The 27,242-nt window shown below is 38.3% G+C and overlaps 3 protein-coding genes and 1 long non-coding RNA gene across 20 annotated transcripts in view; 2 read left to right on the top strand and 2 right to left on the bottom strand.

Moving 5' to 3' along the window:
- Window positions 1–629: 629 nt before the first annotated feature.
- desi1a (desumoylating isopeptidase 1a) lies at window positions 630–4,815 on the bottom strand. Its single transcript, XM_051888735.1, has 6 exons — window positions 4,482–4,815; window positions 3,767–3,788; window positions 3,434–3,503; window positions 3,054–3,163; window positions 2,768–2,890; window positions 630–1,761 (listed from the first exon to the last, which is right to left on the bottom strand). The coding sequence occupies exons 1-6, from the start codon at window positions 4,570–4,572 to the stop codon at window positions 1,668–1,670; spliced, it is 510 nt and encodes a 169-aa protein (XP_051744695.1). The 5' UTR covers window positions 4,573–4,815; the 3' UTR covers window positions 630–1,667.
- A 90-nt stretch (window positions 4,816–4,905) lies between these two features.
- On the top strand, window positions 4,906–12,726 carry cbx7a (chromobox homolog 7a). 4 transcript variants are annotated; one of them, XM_051888731.1, is made up of 6 exons: window positions 4,906–5,063; window positions 9,091–9,134; window positions 9,882–9,947; window positions 10,067–10,133; window positions 10,519–10,870; window positions 11,413–12,726. In XM_051888731.1, exons 1-6 carry the CDS (start codon window positions 5,028–5,030, stop codon window positions 12,012–12,014), a joined length of 1,167 nt encoding a protein of 388 aa, XP_051744691.1. In that variant the 5' UTR covers window positions 4,906–5,027; the 3' UTR covers window positions 12,015–12,726. The 4 variants fall into 4 exon arrangements, with proteins under 4 accessions (XP_051744691.1, XP_051744694.1, XP_051744693.1 ...); XM_051888730.1 differs by lacking the exon at window positions 4,906–5,063 and adding an exon at window positions 7,718–8,036; XM_051888734.1 differs by lacking the exons at window positions 4,906–5,063; window positions 10,519–10,870; window positions 11,413–12,726 and adding exons at window positions 7,674–8,036; window positions 10,320–10,512.
- A 661-nt stretch (window positions 12,727–13,387) lies between these two features.
- ep300b (E1A binding protein p300 b) overlaps window positions 13,388–27,242 on the bottom strand; it is a 44,407-nt gene continuing 30,552 nt past the window's right edge. For 9 of the 14 annotated variants that reach the window (XM_051888714.1, XM_051888719.1, XM_051888717.1 and 6 more), the window contains exons 18-30: window positions 26,235–26,474; window positions 25,265–25,353; window positions 22,327–22,437; window positions 22,106–22,162; window positions 21,912–21,989; window positions 21,185–21,252; window positions 20,788–20,938; window positions 19,493–19,639; window positions 19,064–19,343; window positions 18,770–18,937; window positions 17,898–18,059; window positions 17,536–17,817; window positions 13,388–17,402 (exon numbers count right to left, since the gene is read on the bottom strand). In XM_051888714.1, the coding sequence (XP_051744674.1) occupies window positions 14,556–17,402; window positions 17,536–17,817; window positions 17,898–18,059; window positions 18,770–18,937; window positions 19,064–19,343; window positions 19,493–19,639; window positions 20,788–20,938; window positions 21,185–21,252; window positions 21,912–21,989; window positions 22,106–22,162; window positions 22,327–22,437; window positions 25,265–25,353; window positions 26,235–26,474 (4,680 nt within the window). In that variant the 3' untranslated portion in view covers window positions 13,388–14,555. Of the gene's footprint in view, window positions 17,403–17,535; window positions 17,818–17,897; window positions 18,060–18,769; window positions 18,938–19,063; window positions 19,344–19,492; window positions 19,640–19,762; window positions 20,939–21,184; window positions 21,253–21,911; window positions 21,990–22,105; window positions 22,163–22,326; window positions 22,438–25,264; window positions 25,354–26,234; window positions 26,475–27,242 lie in introns of those variants that run through there. The other 5 variants (XM_051888718.1, XM_051888720.1, XM_051888723.1 and 2 more) reach the window with 2 other exon arrangements.
- On the top strand, window positions 20,742–23,540 carry LOC127509768 (uncharacterized). Its single transcript, XR_007929362.1, has 2 exons — window positions 20,742–20,909; window positions 21,941–23,540. It is a non-coding gene; the product is annotated as an uncharacterized LOC127509768 (long non-coding RNA).

Raw genomic sequence — 27,242 nt, 5'->3', positions numbered from 1 at the left:
CCGGGGTTTCGGTGATGAATACTTTGTAAACAAGTCCCAGTTCAGCGCTGGATTTGCAGATCGCGGGTGGTGAGTAAAGCTGCATCAGATGTCTGTGTTTTCTTGGCAATCGGCGCACAAGTGCATATAATGTAAACAACGTAAACGCTTTTGTTCCCTTTGTATTTATAATGATAATGATCTCTTCGCAGAAGCCGCGCGCGCTTCTGACTCTTTAGCTCCGCCCACGGCACTGACGGCAGGCACGCCTCTAGGATCTCGGCTTTTTCCGGAAAGACTCGGTTTAGCGTATCTATCTTTTATAAATATGACAAAACTAAAGACTTTTCGGAGATATGAAGGATGCATTGTTACTCTATATGTACTCAAGATTACATATAGAGTAATCCTTTCCATCTAAACTGGTTTTGTCTCTTAAGCCTAGAAGTGAATGTTTAATGAGCTGTAGGATAATCTCAAAAATATTCAAAACATCTTTGTCAGTCGACCTTTAGTTCTGTTTTTTTTTTTTAATTAATTCAGAACTGTGAATGTTGTGACTTCTAAGCAGTGCTAAAAATGTATGTGTGGAAATATACATTCTTACATGTAGTGCCATGTACTATGTGATATAGCACACATAAAGGCTCTTTTTGTAGACTCATTGCTGGTTCTTTAATGAGGTGACTTCCAATAAAACATGAGGATAAAGCTCAAAGCAATCAGTGCAGTTTAGGGTTTGTAGCAACATTTTGACAATGAGAACAACAGCATGAAAACAAAATAAAAAAGGTACAGTCTTTCATCAAACATCCCTGAATGTTACATACATCATGTGTGAGCCGAATAAATAAACCGATTTAAAATACAAACATGTTAATAAATACCAACAACAAAGAAACACGTTCAGCTATATAACACCGACAACAGCAGCAAACCTTCCTTTAGTGAAAATAAAATAAGCATATATAAAGGCATTTAGCTGGGTAAATAAATAGAGGGGACCAAATATACATTAAGCATAACATGTAGAAATCATTTGTACTTTACATAGTTACATTAAAAATGTTACTTGTGCCCAAGCTGCCATGACAAAGGCATAGATACATATATTTCTTTGTGAATCTGAGCCACATGTATCATGTCCATCCATTCACATTCAATAAGATCTTCAGAACAAAAACTAATGCAAGCCATATTATAGCACATGTGCTTCTTTGCCACAAAGTTACACACAATAAATAAATAAATGTTGAAAATACTTTTTGGTTTTCCAATATTAATATGTATGAACACATATTGGTGGGAAAAAAACAGCGTGAAATATATGTGAAATGAATCAAAACTAGCAAGAGGGGAAAAGTTGGATTGTCATCAACAAATAACAAATGACCTTTGCATGTGGTGGGCTGTAGAGATACAAAATAAAGCTATATAATATAATGAAAACCATAGAAACCAAGAAAGTATGAACCATCTGTGATCTGGAAGGATGAACCAAGACCTTGTGCTTGAAACACTTTAAGCAAAACTGTCTCAAAATATTTGGGCAACTGTGAACGTGGATCAGAACTGATGTTGATTTTTGAGCCAAACTTCATTTACAACAGGGCAAATGTGTGTGTATAAACAAGCCTATGTGAGAATTATTGCATGTGTATGTGTGTGTATGAGATTACAAAGATGATCTAGCTATGATTATTTTGGCTGCTGATCACGTTTCCGCCTGGAGGGGCAATATGTATCGAGTCCAGGATTGGCCGCAACACCTGACCAAATGGCCTGAGAGAGAAAGAGAGAGCATTTAGTACTGTGAAAACTGTGAAAACAACACAGATCTTCTTACATAAATTTTCAGCATTGGAAATGTGACAGTTGAAAATGAGAGAACATCACAGTTATACAATCACAAATGGGAGAATCTCACAAAAACATGGTCCAGGTCACATTTCACTACAAAATCAAAAGAAATTGAAAACTATTTTTAGGACCATTTAATGGCTACTATACCCAAAAATAAACATTTTATCATTTAAGATCCAAAATGTTTTTCTTCGAAATATAAAAAGAAAATGCATTTTAACAACAAAAATAACAACTTTATTCAACAATTTTTTCCATGTCAGTCTCCTACGCTGTTTACGTAGTAGCACTTCCGGGTTCTACGTCAGAATGCCGGCTAAAATAAAGTCATAAGTCGTTAATAATAAAGTTTAGTAAAGTCGACTTTAATAAATAAAGTTGTTATTTTTGTTTTTGCACACAAAAAGTATTCTCGTCGCTTCATAACATTAAGGTTGCACCACTGTAGTCACATGAACTATTTTAACGACGTTTTTACTACCTTTCTGGGCTTTGAAAGTGGTAATTGCGTTGCAGTCTTATTGGAGGCAAAAAGCTCACAGATTTCATCAAAAATATCTTAATTTGTGTTCTGAAGATGAACGAATGTCTTATGGGTGTGGAGCAACATGAGGGTGAGTAATTAATGACAGAATTTTCGTTTTTGGGTGACCTAAACCCTTTAAGCATTTTCACCTCAAATTTTTTAAAATTTAATTAATTTCCATACTGCATCCAAACATTTTACTTTTATTGTTTATACTTTTGTTAAACTGTATTTTTTTTTCTCCCCTTAGACAATAAAGACACAGATCTCAAGCTGTTTATTTATTCCCTGTATGTAGTTCCTGAATACTTTCCCATGGCGGAAGTGGAAATAAAAATAACCCTGAAAATCTTGAAATATGTAAGCATGTCTGAGCGAGTTTATGTTTAGCATACTCACGTGGAGAGCACTTCAGAGGGTAGATCTGTGATATAGGAGGGAATTTTATTGCCAGTGAGAAACTGGGCCACCTCATTAGTGAACGTGTTACAGTTGTGTTCAAACAATCTGTACTTGTCACCACTGTAGAGAGAGACCAAACCAGAAAAAGAGGCTTATGAATTCAAGCAATGCATGTAAAGCACATGTTTATACACCACAAAGACTTATAAGGACTTTAAACTGGAAGAAAGAAATTCCTCATTTTATTTTCAGTAATGAACAATAGTCAAAAACACACACTCACCTATATGTTGTCTCTCCAAGTGAGGACAGGTAATCCATAAAGATCTCCTCTGTCACCTCTGTATTTCCCAGTTCCACCACTGTGTCTGGAGGTCCGAGCATCGTCCCGCCCTGTAAACACATGCATACACTGTGGCACATACTGCAGCCGCCCCAGAACAAATGTACCTCTTAAGAACAATTGTGTTCCAAGGCCATTTAATCTCAACAACCCAAAAATAAACGGATAAAAACTGTTCAAAGCTTCACATGGACCATGATCATGTAAAGTGAGGGCTCACAAACAGCACAATATAGAGTATTTGAGCATATGTTCGGGCGACGTTTAAGTGCTTGTCGTATCTTGAGTACTAAAAGTGTTGCAGTGGGTTGTGATTTTACCGGTGGGCAACTAGAGATCCCAGCACCACCATAGAAAAATTCCTCTCCGTAGACCACTATAGATGTGTGCCTGTGTTGACATAATATAACAGGAAATGCATATGGTTAAAACATATTAATATTACAGTTATTAGATAATAATATTTGTTTAGCATTTTTTTTCATACATGAAATGCAGCGCAAAGCACTTCACAAGCATAAACACAAATTCAAATTTTTTAAAAAAGATATTACATAAATATTATATAATTATATACTTAACTTATTTATAGATAAAGGATTTTAACCATAATCTTTTATAGGCACAATATTAAGTAACAGTAATTCACTTACCAAATCCCATCAAGCTGTTTTCCTGTAAGAAAGAATATGTTTTAGAAATCATTTATTATATGATAGATATTAGTTTTATTAGTTATGTTCCTCATAATACAGTTAAAATGTTATTATATTTACATTATTAAAATATAATAGTAGGACTGTTATGGTTTGATCCATTTAAAGATTTATTTTCAATCTAAAGAACCTTAACTAACCAGTGCTCTAGCATGTGACACGATTAATTAACATAAAGAACATCATGTTCCAGAACAATTTGTTCTTTTTGTTTTTAATAAATAATGCTAAATAACAGAGATAAACAGATCAGCGGGTCTCGCTGTGAATATAGCTCTTCGGGTTATGTTAATAAAAGGTTTTGTTGATAAAAGTGTTTTCATCGATCAGATGTAACGCGAATTTATATATCCTAGAACAGCGAAGGCTTCTCTTAAATATTTATAAGCAAAGCCATCGCCATTGGATGGTAAAACCGCAACGTCACTATACCTCATTAATAATCCAACACTAAGTCTTCGCCATTGGAAAGTTACCAAGTAACGGTGGCATTACCTAATTAATATTCATTAGCCAAGATTTCTCATTGGATGGTGACCAGGCAACGAAGCAAGATGGAAGTAATATATATGAGCGAACCCTTCTTCATGGTAGGATTGGAAATTTCTCGGCCCTCACCAATGTAACGGTAAAGATATACTACATCACTCACCCAACATTATCGGACTGAGCTGCCTGGCCATTCCCCTCGACAAATCATAAATGAAAAGCTGCACTCCAAACGTCGAGTTGTGCTGATCCATGTTTGTGATGGTGGCTAAATGCGGCTGACTAGCCTGTCTGCGGGTATCCTGCAGCTCTTGCGTTATTATACGGCCTTAAGATTCTCAAATGGTCACGACAGTCTGATATCTGAGTTTTGAAATTCTTGAAATACTGTAGCTATATCGGACTTTTTGAGAATCAATGGCATTAGGAGGGTTTGAGTAAAAAAAAAAAAAAAACATTCAAAAGGATAGCAAGATAAATAGGTTATGTCCTTCCAAGTCGCCAATGAAGAAGCGTATTAATTCAACGGCACGACAGCGCCATCTATTGTATGTGCAAGCGATTACCTCACGACATAACCATATGCCCCCGGAAAATAAATCAACTGTAATTTCAGTGTGTACCTAAAAATTGGTTTTACCATTATAAAAGTCAATTGGTTGGCACTTCTATCACCTCATTCCTTTCATTACTGAATTTCTTCATCCATATGAGTTACAAAATGAGACTCATGAAGACGATGCAAGTAAGTATTTACACAACTTCTTATTGTTTGTATACGTCCAGTTTGACAAATCGTTACTGTTTTATTCTTCCTGACTGTTGAAGTTGAAACGATCAGAGAATAAATGAACCAAAGCCTCTAGAAAGAACTCGTAACGAAAGATTTTTAAGAAAAAAATTGATTATTTTGAAATAAAGAAATGCTATTGAGAAGAGTATGTGAATCTATCTATCTATCTAATCTATCTATCTATCCATCCGAAGGAGTTGCATCTTATTGAGCATCTTTAAATTTAAAAAAGATGAATATCCAAAAATGAGATTGAAATTTAATTTTGAAGAAATTCTGTGTGGGAATCAAACAGTAAATTTGGCATATAGTTAATTATCTATATATCTTAATGGTTTTAAATTCAGGACCAAATTCAGTAGGCTACACAACTTATTTATAACACAGGCAAGCAGGTAAATATGAACGGAACGCAAAAAAAAAGTTACACGTTTAGCTTTCCCCCGATAGAAACCCATTATAAAGAAAACATTGCTTAATACTAAGACAGAGATATTGCATTTGTATTCGGTGCTCATCTGCTTTCCTCTATACAGTAGCCTAGTAGCGTAGGCTACCTATCTATGTATCATGAACAAGATGTAGCCATAATGAATTTGGTTCTCCGATAATACGTCTATCTTAATCATTAAGCGTTCTCTTAATAACGAGGGAAAATGCTTAACGTATAACTTTGGGCGCTGCTTTTATATTCTGGGCTCGTCTGCTTGCCTGCATATATATAATGCATATATATATATGCATTATCAATAAGTTGTATGCTGAATTTATCCTTCACTTTTACTGTCTCTGTGCATCAATTACACATTCTCACTTTTTCTGCTTTGATTGTTGGGGAATATTAACGGAATTCTGTCGATTTGATTTAAATTTGCTAAATACATCGAATAAACCAAAACAGGGATATCAGCACGCAAGGGGTGGGAGGTGTGTAGAACTGTAAATGATGGGCGCTGGAATTCTCTGGAAATCTGCGGAACTTTCTGTGGAATTCTGCTGGCGCAGATTCCGGGAAGGACTCATTATCGCTGTTATTCAGCGTGTTTCTCGGAAAACACTATTAAAGTACTTTCAGTATGTTCTAGGTGTATGTGTAGATCACGTTTCATATAGGGTTTTACATCAGCCTCTGCAATGACCCGGTATTCTCGTGTAGCTCAAAAGTGACTCATCGTACTAATACGTTTTTATCGCTCAGAGAGAGACCACCTTTTCCCGTCTTTCATTTCCATTTCTTGGCAAAAACAGTCGCGCTCCTTCCTCAGCGCGCGCGAACTCTCGTGGCGACTCGCTCTCGGTGCAGCGCTAAAGGGACGGAGTTTGGCAAGCCATTTTAACATTTATTCTTTAAAAATGAAAATTCTGTCATCATTTACAGACCCTCGTGTCATTCCAAACCGTAAAACTTTCGTTCATCTTTTAAACACAAATGAGAGATTTTTGCCCCTCCATTGACAGTCCATGCAACTACTACTTTGACACTTTAAAAAGTTCGTAAAGAAATCGTAAAACTAATCCATATGAATCGAGCAGTTTATTCCAAATTTTCTGAAGATACACAATTGTTTTATATGAGAAACAGATTGAATTTAGTGACTTTTATTCACATATAAACATTCATCAATGCACACATCAGAAATGGTAAACAGAAGCTAAGCATGCTTGCTTGATGTGGGAGAACCAATGAGGTTCATTCTTGTGTGTTACGCACAAGAACCAATGAGGTTTGTCCTCACACGTCAAGCAAGTACGGTTGAGCTACTGTTTATGTTTATTGATCAATGTGAATAAAAGCCTAAATTCAATCTGTTCATCGAAGTGATCAAGTTTCTTCAGAAAATTTGGACGATTCATATGGATTAGTTTTACGATCTCTTTATGAACTTTTGGAAACAACAAAGTGGTAGCTGCATGGACTGTCAATGGAGGGACAGAAATCTCTCAGATTTCATTTAAAATATCTTCATTTGTGTTTCGAAGATAAACGAAAATCTTATGGGTTTGGAATGACATGAGGGTGTGATGAATTTTTGTTTTATTTTTATAACTATATCATGTTACTTGTTTTTTGAGTACTAGTTAAAATTATATCAAATGTAAGCTGATCTACAAAATGCATAAATGTAAAATACTAGTAGGCTACTCATTTCCTTATTCCAGTAGTGTCAAATAACTATTCTATTGTTATTGGTAATAAAATGCAAATTTTTTGCTATTGCATTCTCTGTGTTTCAAACGTCAACTATTTAGTATGTATACCGATTGTTGCTAGTACCTCTTCCAGTTGAATTAGTAACTAGTTAGGGTTCGTAGTTATACTTATTCTTTAGTTATTAGTAAATATTTAGATATATCATAGTTTTCCAGTTGAATAAACTAGTACCTTTATTAGGCAATATAATGCATACCAGTTTTTAGTCAAACATTTTTGAATCTTTGTAGATCTAATGAACATAACCTTATGAAACTGACAGTGAGACAAGCCACTGTTAGATTGCTAATTTGAAATTTTTTAAATACTAAAATATTGCAAAAAAAAAAAAAAAAAAGGTTACTTGTTAGAAGACTAAATGTTAACTCTGCTTGCCATAGACAGAGAAGTGGGTGGGGGCGCGCGCGTAGAGCGTGCACGCGCCAAGCCAAGCCAGTGCGTGCATGTGTCGCAGATTTTAAAACTCAGAAAGAGCTGGAACAGCGGCGGACCTGAGGGTGCACCAAGAGTACCAGTGGGTTTACATCCTAAAAAAAAAAACACTCTCAGAGTCTACGCTGTGGTTAAGCAACATTTTATCCCCTGAAGAGGAAAAACAGGAGAGATCAGAAACTATATTTGCTGCACTGGATGATCTCATTAACATGGAGCTGTCATCAATAGGAGAGCAAGTGTTTGCTGTGGAGGCAATAACGAAGAAGAGGGTAAGAAAGGTAAGGACGTTGCTGTGCGTATAAAAATGCATTTCATTCAGTTGCTTTAATGCAACATATTCTGCAGGCACTGTTTACTTTCTGTTTTGAAATGATTAATACCCCCAAAGTCCGCACAGTTTTCTTCTGTTGCCAGTTCTGGAATGACTCATGAGTGAATAACACCTAAGCTTGCGTAACATTTCGGAACTTTTTCGTTGCATGACTTTTCGTGTGCAAAACATTGCGGTTAATCTCCAAAGTTTGTGGATTTTTATAACGTCTCGCTCTTGAATTGCGAGCGCTATAGATGGAGGGGGGTGTGTGAGAACAGCGCGCGTGTCATCATCTTCGCCATCAATGCGCGTTTCGCTCAGAAAATCGCCGCGTTTCGGAGCTACGCAGTTTATTTATACGGGTGCAGGGTGAAGGATGATACGTGTAACATCCGCGCAGTTGTCAAAATAATCGGACCAGTTATAAACAACTGCAGAATAAACAAGATTAAAGATATTTAAATAGCGATAAATAAAATAGGTCATGTTTATTAATAGAGCACGCACGAGCAAGAATCTCTTTGGTATGTGTTTTTTATTTATTATTTTGTGTAGTATACAGGCAGATGTTGTAATGTACAGTAATAGCTAGTGATGGTGATGATGACTAACGCTCTATGTGCACGCGGGTTTCGTTTCATACGCTCGAGCATGACGGGGGAAAGACCTTCGCCGCTCCACACGTTGCACGAAACGAGTTGTTTACGCGTTTCCATGGCCCCACCTATTTCCATCCCATGAATGTTCCTGAAACTGTTTTTTTTTTTTTTTATGGAACTCACGAGCTCACCCCTCTGTGACATCACGCAACAGTAACAGTAGCGAGCGCAGCGCTGTTTTCATCCTGCATAATCTTCCATGTCAAAATACTACTGAATGTTGACATCTTAAAGAGACAGGCATGCTTATTCAAAAAATCTGAGAGACGTTTCTATCATGGATTTGTTGAGAACAGAATGGTGACGTATATCTTCCTCTGAACTTTAAAACTTAATGTGACTCTTTCTCTCTCATTTTAGGGAAATGTGGAATATCTGCTAAAGTGGCAAGGATGGTCGCCTAAGTAAGTTCTCATATTGGTAATTTTATCAAAGACCACATGACCCAAAACTGTCACAATATGTGTGTGAATCCCACAACATGTCAAGGTCACATTTCTATGGAAGCTTGTTTCTGCCACGGAATTTAAAAAAATGAATGTAAAAGATAATTGCAACTTTTTATCTCACAATTCCATTTTTCTCAGAATTGCGAGTTTATATCTTGAAATTTTGACTTTATAATTCACAATTGCGGGTTTATATCTCGCAATATAGCAACAAGCTTTCATTATATTTCACCCCTAAAAAGATTAAATTATAAATTAGAAAATTAGATTTTGCATAAAAAACAGCATCATATTATTTTCTGTCATGTGACATTTTATCGCTGAATCTCTCGAAACTTGTCAAGAAGACGACCTGATTATTTAACACCAAAATCAAAGAAAGAAAATGTTGCAATGCTTCTTTCTTTCTTTTGAGTTTTGGGTGAAATATGACCCAAGTATGTTCTTGACAAGTTTCATGAAATTCACCCATGCCATAAAAGACATCACACAAGAGAAGACAACGGCATGCTGTGTTTAAAGTAATTTATTGGTTTTTCAAATAAAACCTAGCTCTGAACTATTTTAACTGGACATTATCAGACAAAATTACTGTAAATTTTACATTTTAATTCTGAGCAAAAAATAATAATCTGTGTTTGAAACGGTTTCGGCTATGTTCTGCTCCAATGATTTGTTTGGAACTGTCTGTGTGAATGTCAGGTACAGCACCTGGGAACCAGAGGACAACATATTGGACCCTCGTCTTGTCCTCGCCTACGAAGAAAAGTAAGTAACACTCTGGGAACCTTCAGTTACTGATGTGGAAATGAATAGGCTGGAGGCAATGGGATGTTTTTTTCCTTTCCATCTCCCCATTCCTTAGCATATCTCTCTCTTTCTAACAGAGAGGAGAAGGACAGAGCTCTGGCTTATAAGAGGAAAGGCCTGAGACCACGTCGAGTTATCCTGAGGGTATGAGTTAGCTTCATTATTTTCAAGTCCATTTGCAGTTTATATGAAATTTAAGTGATTATGATTTTTTTTTAATCATAATGCACAAAATCAGATACACATAATGAAAGAAATCTGATTTATTAAAGTGTCCAAGAAGTGCTGGAGGATGTTAATTTTGGTGTTTGTGTCCATTATTGGTTACAGTGTCCAAATTTGGCATAGCATCCACAGAGATTTTTATTTGACTTTTTCTTCCTGACCTGGTCCAGTACAATTTTTTGTAAATGCAACAACAGAGCCATCCAGATTTCAAGATAATGTATCACAGCATGTGCAAAGACACTTTAGTATTTCAGTATTTGTAACATCTGATAAATACAGCATAATCTCAACCTCCTAACAGAACATCTACCCTATGGACCTACGAAGTGCACACAAGGTTCCAGATAAACCAACCCCGAGAATCCGCCTGTCGCTGACCCGTTCCGTGGGGACAGAAATAGACCAGAATGGGCGGCGCTGTAGAGAAGGCGTTGGTTATCGTCGTATAGAAAAGCGCAAGAACAGGCAGTGCAGGTCTAAGCTCATAGAAGACATCAAACTATCCCATCAACTAAACAGACATCCACTTCCATCAAAAGACTCTTCGGAGAAAGAGTGGAATGGAGACGAGGAAGATGAGCAGAAGAAAAAGGTCAAGAAGATGAGAAAAAATGAAGAAAACACAACAGAAGTGCACCAGGACATTCCAAGTGGTAGGTGTTGTGTGGCGTCGATTCAGCAACTGTTGCTAAGATACTCTGCATGGAACATATTCAGGGGTCATGAGGGCTGTTCTGAAAAATATTGCCAGATCTTTCTGAATCGCAGTGACAACTAACTAACACATGTTTGATGTGATTTAGAGAAATGTTATTGAACATGCTCAACTCAATAACATGCCCAATAACAAATTTCATGAAGTAGTCCATCCGACTCTGGCACTATATTCCAGTTCTTCTGAAGTTATACTGTAGATTTGTGTGAGGAAAATCATCAAAATTCTTCCACACCGCAATAGATTTCGAATCCCTTTTGCATTTGGGTACATTTAAACTTGCTGCTGAAGATGCATCACGGCAGGTTTTTAAGTCCATGAAGATCATTGACATCAAACCTGGAATGACCTATCTTTAGGCAACACGAAAGAAAGTCACATGTCTTCGGAACGACTTGAGGCTGACTAAATAATGACTAAACATTCAGTTACACTAACCGTTCCTTGAAAGTTTATTCTGAGTTTGTCGTTTTCTGCCAGGTAAAGAGATGTCTGAGGGGTACAACTCTTCGACAGAACAGGAATCTGAAATTCCCATCAAAGAAACTGAGAACTGCTCTTCCATTTTTGACCATGCTGAGAAGCCAAGCGAGGATACCTGTCCAGTTTTAGAAGCAACAGAAAACAGTACAATCTCCGACGCACAAAAGAACGAGCCAGTCACAGACACTGCAGGGGGTGAGGACTCTGTACGGGTATCACATGACACAACAAACACTGACCAATCACTACACAACAGTTCCAAGTCAGGAGTCGAGAAAGGTGTGTTTGACAAAGTACAGAACAGACCTTCGGTTATCGAGGTACATTTGAGCGCTAGATATGGACAGGAAGAGGTAAGAGAAACATGTGAGGTAGACAGTTCAGGGGCCAAAGAAATGGAAATGATGGATACTGATGTCACAGCAGAATGCACAACAACATTACATATCCCAGTTGACCAATCGCAGACTTCTTCCACCACCACAGTGCATCCTGAGAAAGTCATTGTGACTCAGGTGACAATAAATTCCTTGACCGTGACATTTAAAGAGGCCATGACTGCAGAAGGCTTTTTCAGCAGCTATGGGCTTGAGGTCTAAACTGACAAAGGAACACAAGAACAACATTACAATAGATTAATGTACATTTAGTCAGGACCAAGTGAATAACACAGTTCGCAGTAGTGATATTGTCTAAGCAAGGTAAGGACACCTACAAGGCATTGTTTTCTTAAGTTTGTCCTTGTGTCATTGTGGTAAAATAATCGTTGAAGGACAACATTTCTGATTATACTCAGTGATGCTGTATGCGAAGACTTTAAGCATGTAAAGCGAATCTTTATATCTGTACCACTACTTTTCCATCAGCAGCAGTCATTGCACTACAGTGAGAAGAAACCGTTTTTAAGTTCCGAATCGAAGACAAAACTACTGTTACATTGCCTCTTTTGTCCTGTAACCAACCAGGTGGGAAAAGGAAAGGCCACCCTCCTTTGTTTCCATATCTGCGCCTGAGCTCTCTTCACTCTGTTCGGAGGCCTTTGTGCATTTTTAAAGAGACAGTATTGGTTTACATTCACAACTGCTACAGTGGAAGCTTTTGTAGGGGTAGATCCTGTTCATTTGAACACGTGTTTTAGGTGTGCTTTTAGCATGGCAGAAATCAAAGCTGAGCCTAAATTACATGTTTCGGTCGTGATAGTTGAACATGGCTTGTCAGCTCTGTTGTTGCTCTCACGTGTGACAACTACACTGTTTTTTTGCTTGTATTTACAGCAAATAAATGGAAAAATAAAGTTGTGGGTGATTTTAATTAATTTGTGAGTGACACTTTTTGTGTGTTTTAAGCCCATTCCTGCCTCGGAGTAAAAAATAGTCATATTGTGAGATATATACTCACGCTGAGATATAAGGTCGCAATTGCAGGATATGCAGTCAAGTTCTGAAACAAAGTTGCAATTACAGTTAAATAAGTTGCTACTGCAAAAGTCTCACTGTGAGATCACATTGTGATTTATAAAGTCGCAATTGCGAAACAGCCACATTGCGCAATATAGACAATTATGAGAAATAAAGTTGCAATTATGAGAAATAGTCACAATTGTAAGAGATAAAGCTGCTTTTTTTAATGGCAAGGCAGCTTTCACCGAGTCTATTTAATATGAACCACTCAGAGAAAGCCACAGTTTTGCCAGAAAATCTCTGCAGTTCCTTTTATCACCTTTATCATTTGCAGGAGCAACAGGTTCTTTAGCATCGGCCTGAACGTCAACTAGCAATGACAGCTGGCTGATGAGTCAACTATGACCAGCCTAACGGCACTTAACAAAACAAAACCAAATCCAAGAGCACTGCCATTCTGCCAAAGGAAAGAATATCTGTTCGAGCCATATAAAGAGAACGATTTAAGCAGAAAGGCAAGTGGTTAAAAATTGTAATCTTCAAATAATCCCCAATAATAAATGACCAATAAATTAAATTTATCTTCATTTTATTAAAAAAAAGTAAGAAGTCCACAGTTTGTGTTTCCTTTGTACAGTACAAAATATTCAAATTAAACTCCCAAAGTTCAGAGCAAAGAAAATTCTGGAAGTGGAGAAAAAGTAGGAGTGGTACTGAAGGATGAAAATTGTGAAATCAGTGGCCCGTCACTCCTTCACCATCGTTTCACTGCACCATACAGTTCATATGTGAAACGCTGCTCAATATGACATTGGCACGAGCAGATGAATTTCAGCACCACATCCAATACACACATACACATTCACACATAAACTTTCATCCAACCTGTACAGACACCTCCACTATCCAGTAAGTCTTTTAAGGAGTGCGCACACATTCTGAGGGCAGGTGTGTGCGTCCAAGAACTTGTCCTGTTGCAGAAGCAGTGATGTCCAATGGAATTTCCAATATGGCATGAAATAAAATCCATTGGGCAGCAAAGCGCACACCAAACCCGATCCCCCAACACTGTGATTTATATTATACTCAATAACCTAAATCTCCAGCTAGAGTAAAGGAATAGCTCCCCATTTTAATAGGTATTAACAAAAATATATTCTATGTGAACTGTAGCAGTCTCTGGGAACACACATGAACAAAATCCATCATGACAAAAAATGAAAAAGCTAGAATAAATAAAATGCAAAACTCAAAATTTACAAGGAAGATATGCATGATGTTCAGATAATTATAATAACAATTTAGGCATCACAACGTTTGAAATGTTCCATATGACTGTAAAACACATAACAGAGACTGGTACATGGTCAAATATATATAAAAAAAAAAAAGTTCTTAATCATTTGCACTTTAATTTTATACCACTTTTAAAATCTTAAAAAATATCTCTTGGAAAAAGGAAAAGTACTCCCCTGGACCTGACATTGAAAATATTACTTGTGGTTTGTTCTCTGAGGCTGAGAAACAATCCTCAATTTGTACACAAATGGCAAAAGAAAAAAAAAAAAAAAAAAAAAAAAACACACACCCCATACTTATTTGTCGAATAGTTGCTATTTCTCATAGGAGGGTCCATCTTCATTTATGCTGGAAAAACACTAAATTCATCTTTGCAGTATATAAAAAAGCTAACACTGTCTCTGGTGAGGTTTTGTAAATTTCGTAATAACTATTTGAAGTCTAAAGGGTTAGATTCATGTTAATGCCAAGGTCCTGGCTACTAGGTGGAAGCATATCATTAGCTCCAGGTCCATGGAGTCCTGCCATGCCACTGAGCTGAGAAAGCATGGCATTCTGATCTGCACCAAATCCGCCTGGGTCTTTAGAGTTGTGCTGTGGCTGTTGGGGAGGTGGAGGAGGTGGCGCCATGCCTGAGTGATGCTGCTGAAGGTGGCTAGGATGCGGTGAACCCGTTTGGGTCTGAGGCGAGATGTGGTGGGGCGAGGGCTGTGGTTGCAGGCGTGGGGACGGACTTGAGTGAGGTGGCTGGGACTGGGGTCGTGGGGAGGGCTGAGGGGAACAAACCTGGTTGCTGAGGGAGGATGGGAGCTGTTGGCCCTGCAAGTGGGGCGACTGAGACATCTGTTGCTGCTGCGGGCTCATGGGGTTGTTCTGCTGTGCAGGTGAGGTGCCACTGAGATGATGTTGCTGCTGAAGCATACGCTGATGCAAGGCCTGTTGCAATAATGCCTGTGATGTCTGAAGACCGGGACCTCCTTGTGTGGGCTGTGGACCTCCTCCGGGCCCCATGTCGGCACCTTGCGATGCAGCATTCTGCTGCTGTTGCATCTGTAGCTGGTGTTGCTGTGCAAGTCTCTGTTGCAAGGCAGCTGCAGCTGCAGCTTGCTGTTGTGCATGGTTGCCTGGAAAACTCTGCTGCTGGCCGGGTTGCACCCCTTGTAGTGGTTGGCCTCCTGGCGGGACTTGCATGTTACCCTGCTGGCCTATGTACGTTTGCTGCTGTTGAAATGCGGCATGATTGCTCATTTGTTGCTGCTGCTGCTGTTGTTGTTGTTGTTGTTGTTGTTGTTGTTGCTGCTGCTGAAACTGTAGTTGCTGTTGCCTTCTCATGACCAGCTCTCTAAACTGTGGATTAATGTTGGCCATGTTTGGAGCCCCCTGGCCCTGAATACCTTGCTGCTGTTGCTGCTGCTGTTGTTGTTGCTGCTGCTGCAAGGCAGTGACTTGCTGCTGCTGCTGTTGCTGTTGCAATAGCGGCCGCTGTTGCATTTGCTGCTGCTGTTGGAGCTGAGAAAGTTGAGTCTGCATGTTAACACCCTGTCCAAGGTGCATGCCAGGCTGGGGCACCCCAGTACTGACACCCACTGGTTGACCTCCCATAGGTCCTGGTCCTCCCTGTGGTCCAGCAGGGCCACCTGTGCCTCCTTTATACTTCTGAACCCGTTGCTTGATAAATGCTGCCATTAGTTGTGGATTAGACCGAAGAATGTTGAGGACTTGCTGCTGCTGTAGGGGAGAGCTTGGAGAATGCAGGGTCCGCAAAAGTTCCTGCAGGGCTCCCTGGGGAAGATTGCCAGCTGCTGCCCCGCTTGCTACACCACTCTGCAGACCAGCCTGCACCATACTCATCAAGGCATTTCGATTTGGCATTTGGGATGCTTGCTGTGGTTGCATTTGTTGTTGCTGCTGCGGTTGGGGCTGCATTGCAACCATTCCCGGCTGAGCCATCATGGCAGGTCTCTGCTGGGCTGGCATACCCTGCCCTGCCCACTGTTGCTGCTGAGACTGAAGTGGTGGGTTCATTCTCGGCTGCTGTAGGTGCATTTGTGGTGCCATCTGACCTTGCACACCTGCCTGTTGAGGCTGATGCTGCTGCTGCATGGGCCCAGCTCCTACCATCATTCCCTGAGGTCCTTGCTGCTGCTCCATCTGCACCCTATTCGCTGATGTTTGTGCCTGCGGGGCTAACCCTTGTGGCCCTACCATGCCAATACCAGGGTGGGCTACTCCCATTTGTCCCTGTGGCTGTTGGTGCTGTGGCATCATGCCAGCTTGTGCAGCCTGCCTTTGTAGCAACTGAACCTGTGCCATCTTTCGCTGTGCATCTGCCACTTGCTGAATCTTCATGGCTATCTCCACAGCTGCAGGCGGAGGACCTGAAGGTTGCTGTTGCTGGGACATGGATGCTGTGCCTGGGTTGCTAGGGAGTTGTGGAGGAGTCGCATGGCCAAGGCCTGGTTTACCCTGGGACTGTGGATTTGGGGAGGGACCTGTGGAATGGGGACCATACTGATTGTGTGGATGTGGGACTTGCCCCAAAGTTTGCTGAGGAACCATTTGGTGCTGTGGTGAGGTCATCATCCCGCCTGCACCTGGCATCTGCTGAAACTGGTGGTGGACGGGATGCTGAGGAGGCTGCTGGGGAGCTCCAGCTGGGACTCCACCCACACCAGGCTGGGGCAGAGATGTAAGGTTCGGTGTCAGCTGTGTTGGTGTCTGAGGCGTTGCAGGCTGTGTACCGACCGACGTTGGTGTGCTAGGACCTGTGGCCCCATTGTTACCAGGTGATGGAAGACCTCCAGGAGGCCCACCACCACATGGTGGTGGCTGCCCTGCCCGCTGCATGGTGGCCATACGTCTACGCAGCATTTGCGCTTGCTGAAGCCTGTGTTGCAGCTGCTGCTGACGAAGCTTGTGCTTGATGTTGAGACAGAAGGGCACGGGACACTTGTTTTCCTGGCAGTGCTTGGCATGATAGCAACATAGCGCAATGAGTTGTTTACAGATGGGACAGCCACCATTGGTCTTGCGCTTGCAGCCCTTAGTATGTTGCACCACTCTCTTCATCTTCTGGCAAGATGGCAGAGAGCAATTAGCATTGCGACACTGGCATGCATGCACCAGAGACTGGATGCAGCGCTGGATACTAAGACGACGCGAGTCACCAGGGTTCTGAGTGGAAGCTGCAGCTTGGTTGTTGCTCTCATCATCAAGACCCAGTCCAAGTTTCTCCATCTTATGTTCATGGCCCTTGGTGTTGTAGCAAGTGATGCAAAGATCATAATCCTACAAAAGGAGGGGAAAAAGATAAAAAAAAAATTGTGGTGTTTTATCCAACATCAAACCCCACAATACAGTATTTTTTGAAACATCTTTACTGACAATCAAAGTATCATACATCCCAACGGACATTTCTTACCTCACAAACAGTGCAGTGAAAGCGTGTCTCAACGTGATGCTTGCATTCATTGCACGTGTAGACAAAGCGGTCCTGGCTCTGATTGTGCAGTTCTACTAGCATACACATGGAGCTCCATTTGGCCCGCCTCAGCGAGCTGAATTCAAGGTGCTTGTCTCGTGCAAGCGTTAGGAAAGCATCTCGTCCATCCATTAGATCACAGGCCATCAGGGGATCAGGGTCCAAAATGGGTGGAAGGGAATTGGCAGAAGGGCCAGCGATGAGACGAATAACAAAGAAAACCTTGAAATTAAGCAAAGTGTTGACATTTGTGAGTTAGGCCCAAACATGTAATGACAAAATGCATTTTGGGAGCTACATACCTCTTTGTGTTTCTCCATCGTAGCATAGAGTTTCTGGGATAGATCATTGGAGACATTTGGCATGCCTGGTTTCTTTTTATTGGCCCGGCTCAAGCTGCTTTTGTTTTTGCTAGTCTTCTTGCTGTTCTTTTTTTTGGCATTCTTGCTGTCACCATTGGTCGCCTAGATGGTCAAAACACATTAACCTTAGGCATTAAGTTATAATAAAGTTTTAAGAATAAATGTTAAGTATTAAGCAGCTGCACCTTAATGAACTCTACAATCTATTTAAATACAAGTGAGGACAGTAGCTGGCTAAATACCCAAAGGATTTGCTCAGTTTCTCAAGATGTACTTTAATGGTGTTTTCACACCTATAGATTGTTTGCTTTGTTCCAAAACAGGGACATTATTTGTTACAATGTTGCATTTTCTTCTTGGTTCAGTTCACTTTCACAAGGCAGTGTTTCAAAGCGTACCAAAATGTGTTTATGCAAGTCACATGTGAGTAAAACTGTCCTCTTATTGGTCAGAGTTCACCTGTTTCAGTTCTGCTGTGTCATTCATCAAGATGGATTGACAAGTTCGCTCCGCTGGCTTATTGTGGCTTTAAACGAATGTACCCTTAAATCACGCTCTGATTTAAAAAACACCTCGTTCAGGCAATCTCGGAGCAATTGTTTTGCGGATCCGAGCACGATTGCAGTGTTCATATATACCTAAATGAACCAACTAAGGGCGAAAACACATCAGGTTCTGAAACAAACGCTCTAAATGTGCCAGTTGTGAAAACGCCCTAAAAGTTACTTAGTTTGTTGATGGTAGAAATGTTATGCCCAACAAATGTTTTCCTTTGGCACTTGAGTACGTTACAAATTTGGTCCATCACTTACATCAATGCTTTCACTAGAAGTGTTGTTCTCCTCTCTCTTCCGTTCTTCCTCCTCCTGTTCCAGCTCTTTAATACTCTCCTCCAACACATTAGGCCAAAAATCACCCTCAAAATATGGGAGCTCCTTTGCGCTGGTCAGGCGATCTTCTGTTGCCTGCTTAAAAATGTCCTGGGTGAGGAGAAGCATGCAATAGTTAGTAAAGTACTAGAAGTACCAAGGAAAAGACTATTGTGCAGTATGCTGACAAGTCTAAACTTCTATTATTGTCAATCATAAGTGCAGCTGTCGCAGTACCTTGTAGTCATGTACAATTCTCTCAGCTACTGCTTTGTCAAGCATTTTCTTGTACCACTCTTGTAAGCGTTTAGGTTTGGGAATCTTCTGATCCGACGGGTGGCAGTGGAAGATATAGTCATCACCCTCGCTTGGTGGGCAAGCCCAGATGTGGCCAGTGACAAACCCCATTTTTTTAACGTACTCCAAGTATCCAATGAGGATCTCATGATAGACTCCTGTTCTTAGGTGACGGGGTTGGAAAAAGTGCACACTGTCTAGGTAGGAGATGTACACACGTCTGCATGGAAAGAGAAAGAGGGAGAGAGACAGAGGATATCGCTAGTTACTTGAGTTTCTCAGACCCCTTTGTTATGCCATCCACGTGCACGTGAGAGAAGATTCTGTGTGTGCTTGAAGATGTGTGACTGCGTCTTTGTTATTTTTAACCTTTGATTGGGCGGAGGGCAGTCGGAGCCGTATTCTTGCACATGCATTCCAAAAAAGCAGACATCTGTTCCGTCAATATCCTCAAATGCAAACAGAGCTTTTGTCCTGTACGGGAATGACTCTGACATCTCGCCGCTATCAACAAACCTGTAATAGAAAGACAGTACATTTTTGAGATCTTTTCATGGTGAACATTAAAAAAAGACCACTTCTCAAAAAGCCTACTATAAAGGAATGAGGTCTCTGAAATTTTTAATTAAGCAAGTATGAATATTTATCATTTTTTACAGTTATAGAATCAAAGATCTATGCATTAATCCACTTTCTATCAATATATTATACAAACTTGGGTATTGCAAGTGTTTTTGTTTTTTTCTTTGTTTTTTTTAATCTGCCTAAAGGCTTTCTGCACTTGAAGTGTTTTGCAGTGTCAAAGCATCCTGAAGTCATCATTTTCAATGATGGCAATGCAATGTAGTTGTGTCCAAGTTAAAGTCAGTAAAAAGAGTTGTGTGACAGTAAGCCGCCTTCTCTGAGACATTAATTGAGTGCAAGCAAGACAAAGATGTTAATGTTTAGTATGGAAAATCGTTGGCATTACAAGCGTTTGATTCATGCATTGATAATCGTTCATGTTCTTCATGATGCAGTGCTGAAATTTTTTTGTGTTTGTTTTACAAACACTTTCCCCTCAAACTGAAGGCAATGCATATGACTAGATTTTCAAAAGCTATGGCAGTCCAATTCAAAAGATGCGGAGTTGTTATTGCTAACTAAAACAAACTAAAATGTTTTGCTAACTGAAATAAAGCTGAAATAAAATATAAATAGATGGAAAAAAATCAACTTAAAAAGAAATGAAATTGTCTGAAATAAAAAAAATAAAAAAATAAAACTAAACAGACATATTTAAAAAAATAAATAAATAAAATAAAAAAATGAATAAAATGAACAACAAACAAAAACAGAACAAAATGACTAAAACTGGAAATATAAAAATATAAAGCTAATTCTAAATATTAATAAATAATAGTATATACAGTAAATGATACCAAAATAACACTGGCATTCAGCAATTTAAATACCTACTACAACCAACAATACAGCAACTTGATGACCTTCAATGACAAAATCATTGTGTGAACAAGTGTATTACTGCATGTAAGCTTATGGAACATTGTCGTGTTTCATAATAAATCACAATAATACTTCAAATCAAAAGAAATAAAGCAAATATTTCTTTTAAGGTTTTGGATTTTGGAACTGACAACATAAAATTCTGCACTGTCCCTCACCTGGACTTCATGCCAGGTTTGACCTCCACCACTTTATCAGAGACATGGACCACACGGATGGTGACTTCACCAGATTCTGGATGACTCTGACGCTTCAGATACTCGTTCACTCGTGTCTCCAGGTAGTTACCAAGCTTTGTCTGAGGAAGCCCTGGGATAAAGAGAAAGAAGAGCAGGGAGTTTAAAATAATACAAATATAGCATTTTACAACACAGCATGACAATTCATTAGTATAAAACAGTACAACACTGACACATAGTGTCACACTCAAGATCTGCCAATATTTTTTTTTATTACTTGGCTCCCTGGAATACTTGATTCTGATTGGTTAAGCATGGCATTCTATAAGCAAAAGCATTTTTTTTAGGATGGCAGATTTGTAAAGCTCTCACTTACTCTTTGCAGAGTATTTATTCTCCTTCCTTGTTGCATTGGCTTTTTTCAGACAGCCTCCACAAACAAACCTGAATGGATGGGATTAAGACAGAGAGGAATATTTGGAAACAGAAATCTGTGTAACTTTGCTTTATAGATAAAATACGTAATAATAAACACCATAAAATCAATCATACAGCTGAAAGATTTAAATAGCTTAAAAGTAGTAGATTAACTAGTAATAACAAAGGACATCAAGTTGTCCTACATCTTCCATGTTTGCATAGATTTTTTAATATGACCATATGACCAATAATCAGAAGAATATATATATATATATATATATATATATATATATATATATATATATATATATATATATATATATATATATATATATATATATACATATATATATACATACACACACACACATACACACACATTTGGTCTCAACCTAGCTAGACTCTACTGAGTGACAGCTAAATTTGTAGTTTTGTAAATGTTTATTTATTTAAAATTGACAGTTTTAAACTGCATTTAATACGATAAAACCCATGCAATGCTCATATAAAATAAAGATCAATAAAAAAAGACTAACTTCATATTTAAAAACTGAAAACTAACTTCATAAGTTTTCAAAATTTTTTTGAAGGTTTTGAAAGCCTTAAATTCACCGACCATTTGTTGAATCTATTTTGCAGTGAAAAGTGTCAAATAAAAGTGTGCTCGAATAAAACTAGCTTACCCTGACGGCCATATTGTCTCATTGTGCAGAACGCATATCTGATGCATTTTTCGACCACAGTCAGCACATTCCAGCAGTCTGAGGAAGAAGGGTGGAAACAAAGGTCAGATGACAACAACAAATCCAAGCTGTGACTACAAGCAAACTGAGATGAGACAATCAGAGCAAGTGAATATGTGAAAAAGTAAACATACAGTTCGGGGTCGAGGGTGTCGTTCTTTTTCCTTTGAAACTGATCTTTATTGATGGACCTGAGGAGAGAAAACGAGAGACAGAGAAGAGGAGGCCGCCCAATCGAGTGAGTCATGAGAATCAATGAACGAACACTCAACGGTATCAGATACTGAGGAATAACATCACGGCAATAACAATGAAGCAGAAGATCAAAACACAAATGTGTAGACGGGTTACTCACGTTTGAGGCTGGGTTGGATCATCCCCCAGGGACACATTCTCCCCCTGGATTTCGTTGAAACACTTCTCACAGAAGTGGTACCTGTCAGCAAGAAGCCCATATTTGGGTGAACTAGACCGTTCGCCAAGAGCACAGCCAATCACAGTGAGGGCACGTGGAAGCAGCCACCAATCAGGGCAGGACAGGCCAGGAGACAGGCACACAGGAGAAGGCAGGTTCGTCGCCGGGAGCAGCCAATCATGAAGCAGGGTTTTTGTGTGGGCAGATTGATTGATTGGTTGCGTGTAAATTTCGGAGCGGATGATTGGTCACATCAAAGCAGGCCAATGCAGACATCACAAGCGTTAAAAAAGGAGGGAGAGAAAGGGGGGAGGAGGAGGGCAGAATGAATATTTTAAAAAAGTGTGAGAAACAAAACCGTTATGAGGGACAAAGAGCTAAGTGTTGGACAGGTGGAGGGGTGGGTCAGATGTAGAAGAAGAAAATGAAACTAAAAGAGAGAGAGCAGGAAGCCGAGGCAAAGCACAGACGGGCTCCCTCACGTCCACTGAGCTCCAAAACAACCGTGACGCCCAGAGGAGCGAGGGACAACAATGGACAGAGTGAACGAGAAGAATGAGAACAGGAGCAACGGAGACCCATCATCCTTCCAGTGCATTTTAAAGAGGGTCTCAAGATTCATTACAAAAACAAAATGTGTGACAGATGAACAGTTAGTACACCCTGAAGTTGGCAGCATGAACTCTTGTGAAAGAAGTCTTAGCCTGAAAAAATTAAGTTTGCGTTAAGAGGTTCCACTGAAAAATTTTATAAGAACTGGGGTCCTCTACTTAATTTTGTCAAAAATACACCACTTATCTTTGTTGATTTGTAATATATATTTTTAATTATTCTATGGAGTCATTTGTTTATTCTTCTGTTTCATTCAAATGTGTATAATGGTCTTATTTTTTTTTTTTTTCTTTATTTTTTTTTTTTCTTTCTGAAAATGTACTTAAGTTTTATTCTCCTCCTTGGGGGTGGGTGGGGGTTTTGGGCTCACTGACGGTTGTGATTGTTCAATTTTGTGTCCACCCTTAGTAATTGTTAATAGAAAAAGAAAAGGAATGTAGAGATTCATTAATGTTGCTTTCTTTGTATATTCCAATAAAAAAAAACATCCAGGTCACATGATGCCCCAAAAATCAATAATTAAAAAAAAGAAAGAAAAAAAAGGATATTTTGCATAAAGACCATTAAGATTTGACATGATCATCTTATTTGACATTTACCTTTTTTTATTTGCCTTTTTTTATTTTTTTAATATATTTTAATAAACAATCCAAATTTAATAATTAAATGTTAATTCACATTTTGATTATTATTATTAAAAAATAAAAGTTTAAAACAACACAATGTAATTGTTATGAGATAACTTTTTCAATGTTTTACTAAAATATAATAAAAATATATAGCATAACACCTTATCTTGTTTTATGTTATAACATTTATTTTTAATAGACTTTTAATAATTATCAAAATAATATAAAATAATTGCATAACACTTTCTTGTTTTATGTTATAACATTTATTTTTAATAGACTTTTAAAAATTGTCAAAATAATATAAAATAATGTTATGTTAAATTACATTATTTTGATTGTCATCATTACTACAACATTAGAAATAAAAATGTTATAATATAAAATAATACAATGTTATGTTATAATATAACCTTTTATTTTCAATGTTTTAATAATAATAATAAAACAATTTTATTATCATTGGTGCCTTTATGTGGATTTAAATGAGATATTTGTTATTTAAATCCACATAAAGACAAATTATTATTATCAATTATATATATATATATATATATATATATATATATTTTACACACACACACACACACACACACTATAGTAGCATTAACATAAGTAGCATTTTTATACAACAAAAAGTAAGGACCATATTAACTAATGTAGCCAAATTAATACAAAAGCTTTTATGTGTTTATACTGAAACCTCCGATTCTGGTGAAAGATACAGCAAAACTCTTTCACTTCGCCTGGCAAAGACTAGCATGATGTAAATTGGCAATGATTTTCACTAACGCATTAGAGGAAGTGCACTGCAATAGTTTTGGTGCTTCCTTCTTATTAGCACCTATTTTTTTTGTGTGTGTGTTCATAGCTACCAACTGAGGTAATCAACACAAATACTTGCTAATACACCTGCCATTACAGTTAACTGTAAGAACATCAACTAAAACCTCAAAACAGAATTAGAGACAAAAATGCAGACCCTCTTTAAAATGGCCATTTAAAATCAGAAAAAGAGCAGAGATGTGAAATGTGGTCTATTTTGCCACCGAAAGTCAAATCAACAGGCCTGAAATTCAACAACACCCTGATGTGGGAAATGTGCGCTCACAGCAGAACAGCGCTTACATTTTTACAAAGCACGTGAAAACAGAACTCTTACCACTTTAAAAATACTCACCTGAATCTTTTAACATACAAATACACAATGTCTATCAAATCTGAATATGTTTGTCTTTAAGTGATTATTAAAGTGTTCAGAAAACCAACAGCTTTCATAATACTTTCATATTTTCATTCTACCGCTGGGCTGCTTCACAGCAGCAGTTTTAATGCTGCCAGGCAACATGAAATTGATTTTAGGCTGAAATGCAAATGTCTGATGATATGCCTGATGAGGTCAGTCAATTACCCATCAGGCCACTATGATATAACTATTCACTATGATATTCACTATGATATAACTATTCCTATGAATATAATAACTTGCTTGAGTTTGTATGCATAAATATAGACCCAATTTAAGTCGCTTTAAACTTTCAAGTGGTTACAATTGATAACTCAATATTTTAATGGCTACACTGCATAGTATTAAGATAAGGGTGTGAGTGATGGTGTATAGTGTGTGTAATACTGACCTGTTCTGGTAACTGAAGTATGCAGCATCTCGGGGGATGGTACACAGCTGTTTGCCATAGCAGCACAGAGTTTGAGGAGAAAACTCCAACTGAGAGAGAGAAAAAGAGGGATAAAGGCATTAAAAGAAAGAAGTGGGGTAGCAATATCCCATTATTTTAGGTCAGATAAGGATATTAAATAAATAAACCACAATCCACCTCACAATGTGCCAAAAATCACAATGTACCCACGGTAAAAACACTAATAAGTGGTGTAGTGCTTTTTAACATGGAAATAACAATACGACAAAAGAGGATATTTATTGTTATTTAATAAAATAATAATAATAATAATAATAATAATAATATATAGATCTATTTTAAATAAGTTTGGTATTATATGATAGTATATTAGAATTATTAGTATATAAGAATAAGTATTTATAATATAATGCATTTTAACATACATTTAAGTCAAGTATTAACTATAGTGCTTGCTGGAAGAACCATTTTATATTTCATAACAACAATAATCGTTATTATATTTGGTATTAAATGGTAGTATATTACATAAATATATCAATAATGATAATATTTAATTTAACATTTAATGCATTACTATTTTGCTTGCGGGAAGAATTACTGTTAATAATAATAATAAAACAATGATACAACTAATGATAGTTATGTTAGTAAATATGTTTGATTATAAATATATACACATATATACACACACACACACACACACACACAGTGTAATAACAGTAATTATTATTAGCAATAATATTATTATTATTATTATTATTATTATTATTATTATTATTATTATTATTATACATTTGGTATTATATGGTTGTATATTCTGACTGATAAAAACTGATTGAGCGAGCCACGTTCCTTTTACAAAATCCATACAAACATAATCCACCAAAAAACAAATCAACACAAATCTAAATAGAACATGTGATGCACAGACACACACACGGCTCACCTTCCTACCACAGCAGTACCCCATTTCCTGCATAACGGGGTCTATTTCCTGTTCAAACACCTCAGCCAGTTTGGAGCAGTATTTATACACCCGTGACGTCTTCCTGTTGTACAGCCAGGCATTATTGAACATCAGCCACACGTCGTCCACGTACTGCCAGGGCTCCTGGTACTGACCCGTGTCCAGCTTACGCTTGATAGTGGACAAGTCTATAGGGTTTTTTACTATGTCAAAGTAGTCCTGGAGGACGGAGTCCAGAGCACAGTAAACAGGATGAAGGATTAAGGCCATCATTGTCACCATCATCATCATCATCATGAGATGAAATGAAGTTCCAGTCAGAAGGAGCGATGGATGGTGGCCCGGCGGGTTGAGAATCAGGGGGAGAGAAGAGGGTGCAGGGGGACAATGTTGAGCGCTGTAGAAGAGGTTCACATGCACAAACAGAGAAAAACGTAACAGACTCCCACTGCCTCACTCAAATCTGTACCCTATTTCTCTCCTGTTCTCCCATACACACAAACAAAACACACAAATCTTTGGGCCAGCGCCAATGATGGCAGACGAACTGGGGTGGGCAAAAATATTTGAACATAATATCAGATAGTAGTCTGAATCGCATTCAAAATGTCAAGAAATGCCTGGAAAATTATATTTTGCGTAAAGAAAATTAAGCTCATTTTTAAGGCCTGTAAGATTTTTGCAATGTCTTTATTTTCATGGCAATTAAATGACAGTATAATTGGCTTTATTAAAATCACAATTTAAAGGGTTAGTTCACCCAAAAATGAAATGTCTGTCATTTATTACTCACCCTCATGTCGTTCCACACCCGTAAGACCTTCATTCATCTTCAGAACACAAATTAAGATATTTTTGATGAAATCTGAGAGCTCTCTGAACCACACTTGGGCAGCAACGTCATTGCACTTTTCAAGGCCCAGAAAGGTAGTAAAGACATTGTTAAAACAGTCAACGTGACCACAGTGGTTCAACCTCAGTCTTCAA

The sequence above is a fragment of the Ctenopharyngodon idella genome, chromosome 3, assembly GCF_019924925.1.
Source record: "Ctenopharyngodon idella isolate HZGC_01 chromosome 3, HZGC01, whole genome shotgun sequence".
NCBI lineage: Eukaryota > Metazoa > Chordata > Actinopteri > Cypriniformes > Xenocyprididae > Ctenopharyngodon > Ctenopharyngodon idella.
This window is presented reverse-complemented; position numbering and strand designations above follow the sequence as displayed.

Coding starts and splice junctions, on each gene's coding strand:
- desi1a (XM_051888735.1), bottom strand. CDS start 4,572: ATGGATCAGCACAACTCGACGTTTGGAGTGCAGCTTTTCATTTATGAT. Junction 3,504..3,766: donor AAACAGCTTGATGGGATTTG/GTAAGTGAATTA, acceptor ATGTCAACACAG/GCACACATCTATAGTGGTCT. Junction 1,762..2,767: donor CCCTCTGAAGTGCTCTCCAC/GTGAGTATGCTA, acceptor TTTCTCTCTCAG/GCCATTTGGTCAGGTGTTGC.
- cbx7a (XM_051888730.1), top strand. CDS start 7,968: ATGGAGCTGTCATCAATAGGAGAGCAAGTGTTTGCTGTGGAGGCAATA. Junction 8,037..9,090: donor CGAAGAAGAGGGTAAGAAAG/GTAAGGACGTTG, acceptor CTCTCATTTTAG/GGAAATGTGGAATATCTGCT. Junction 9,948..10,066: donor GTCCTCGCCTACGAAGAAAA/GTAAGTAACACT, acceptor TCTTTCTAACAG/AGAGGAGAAGGACAGAGCTC.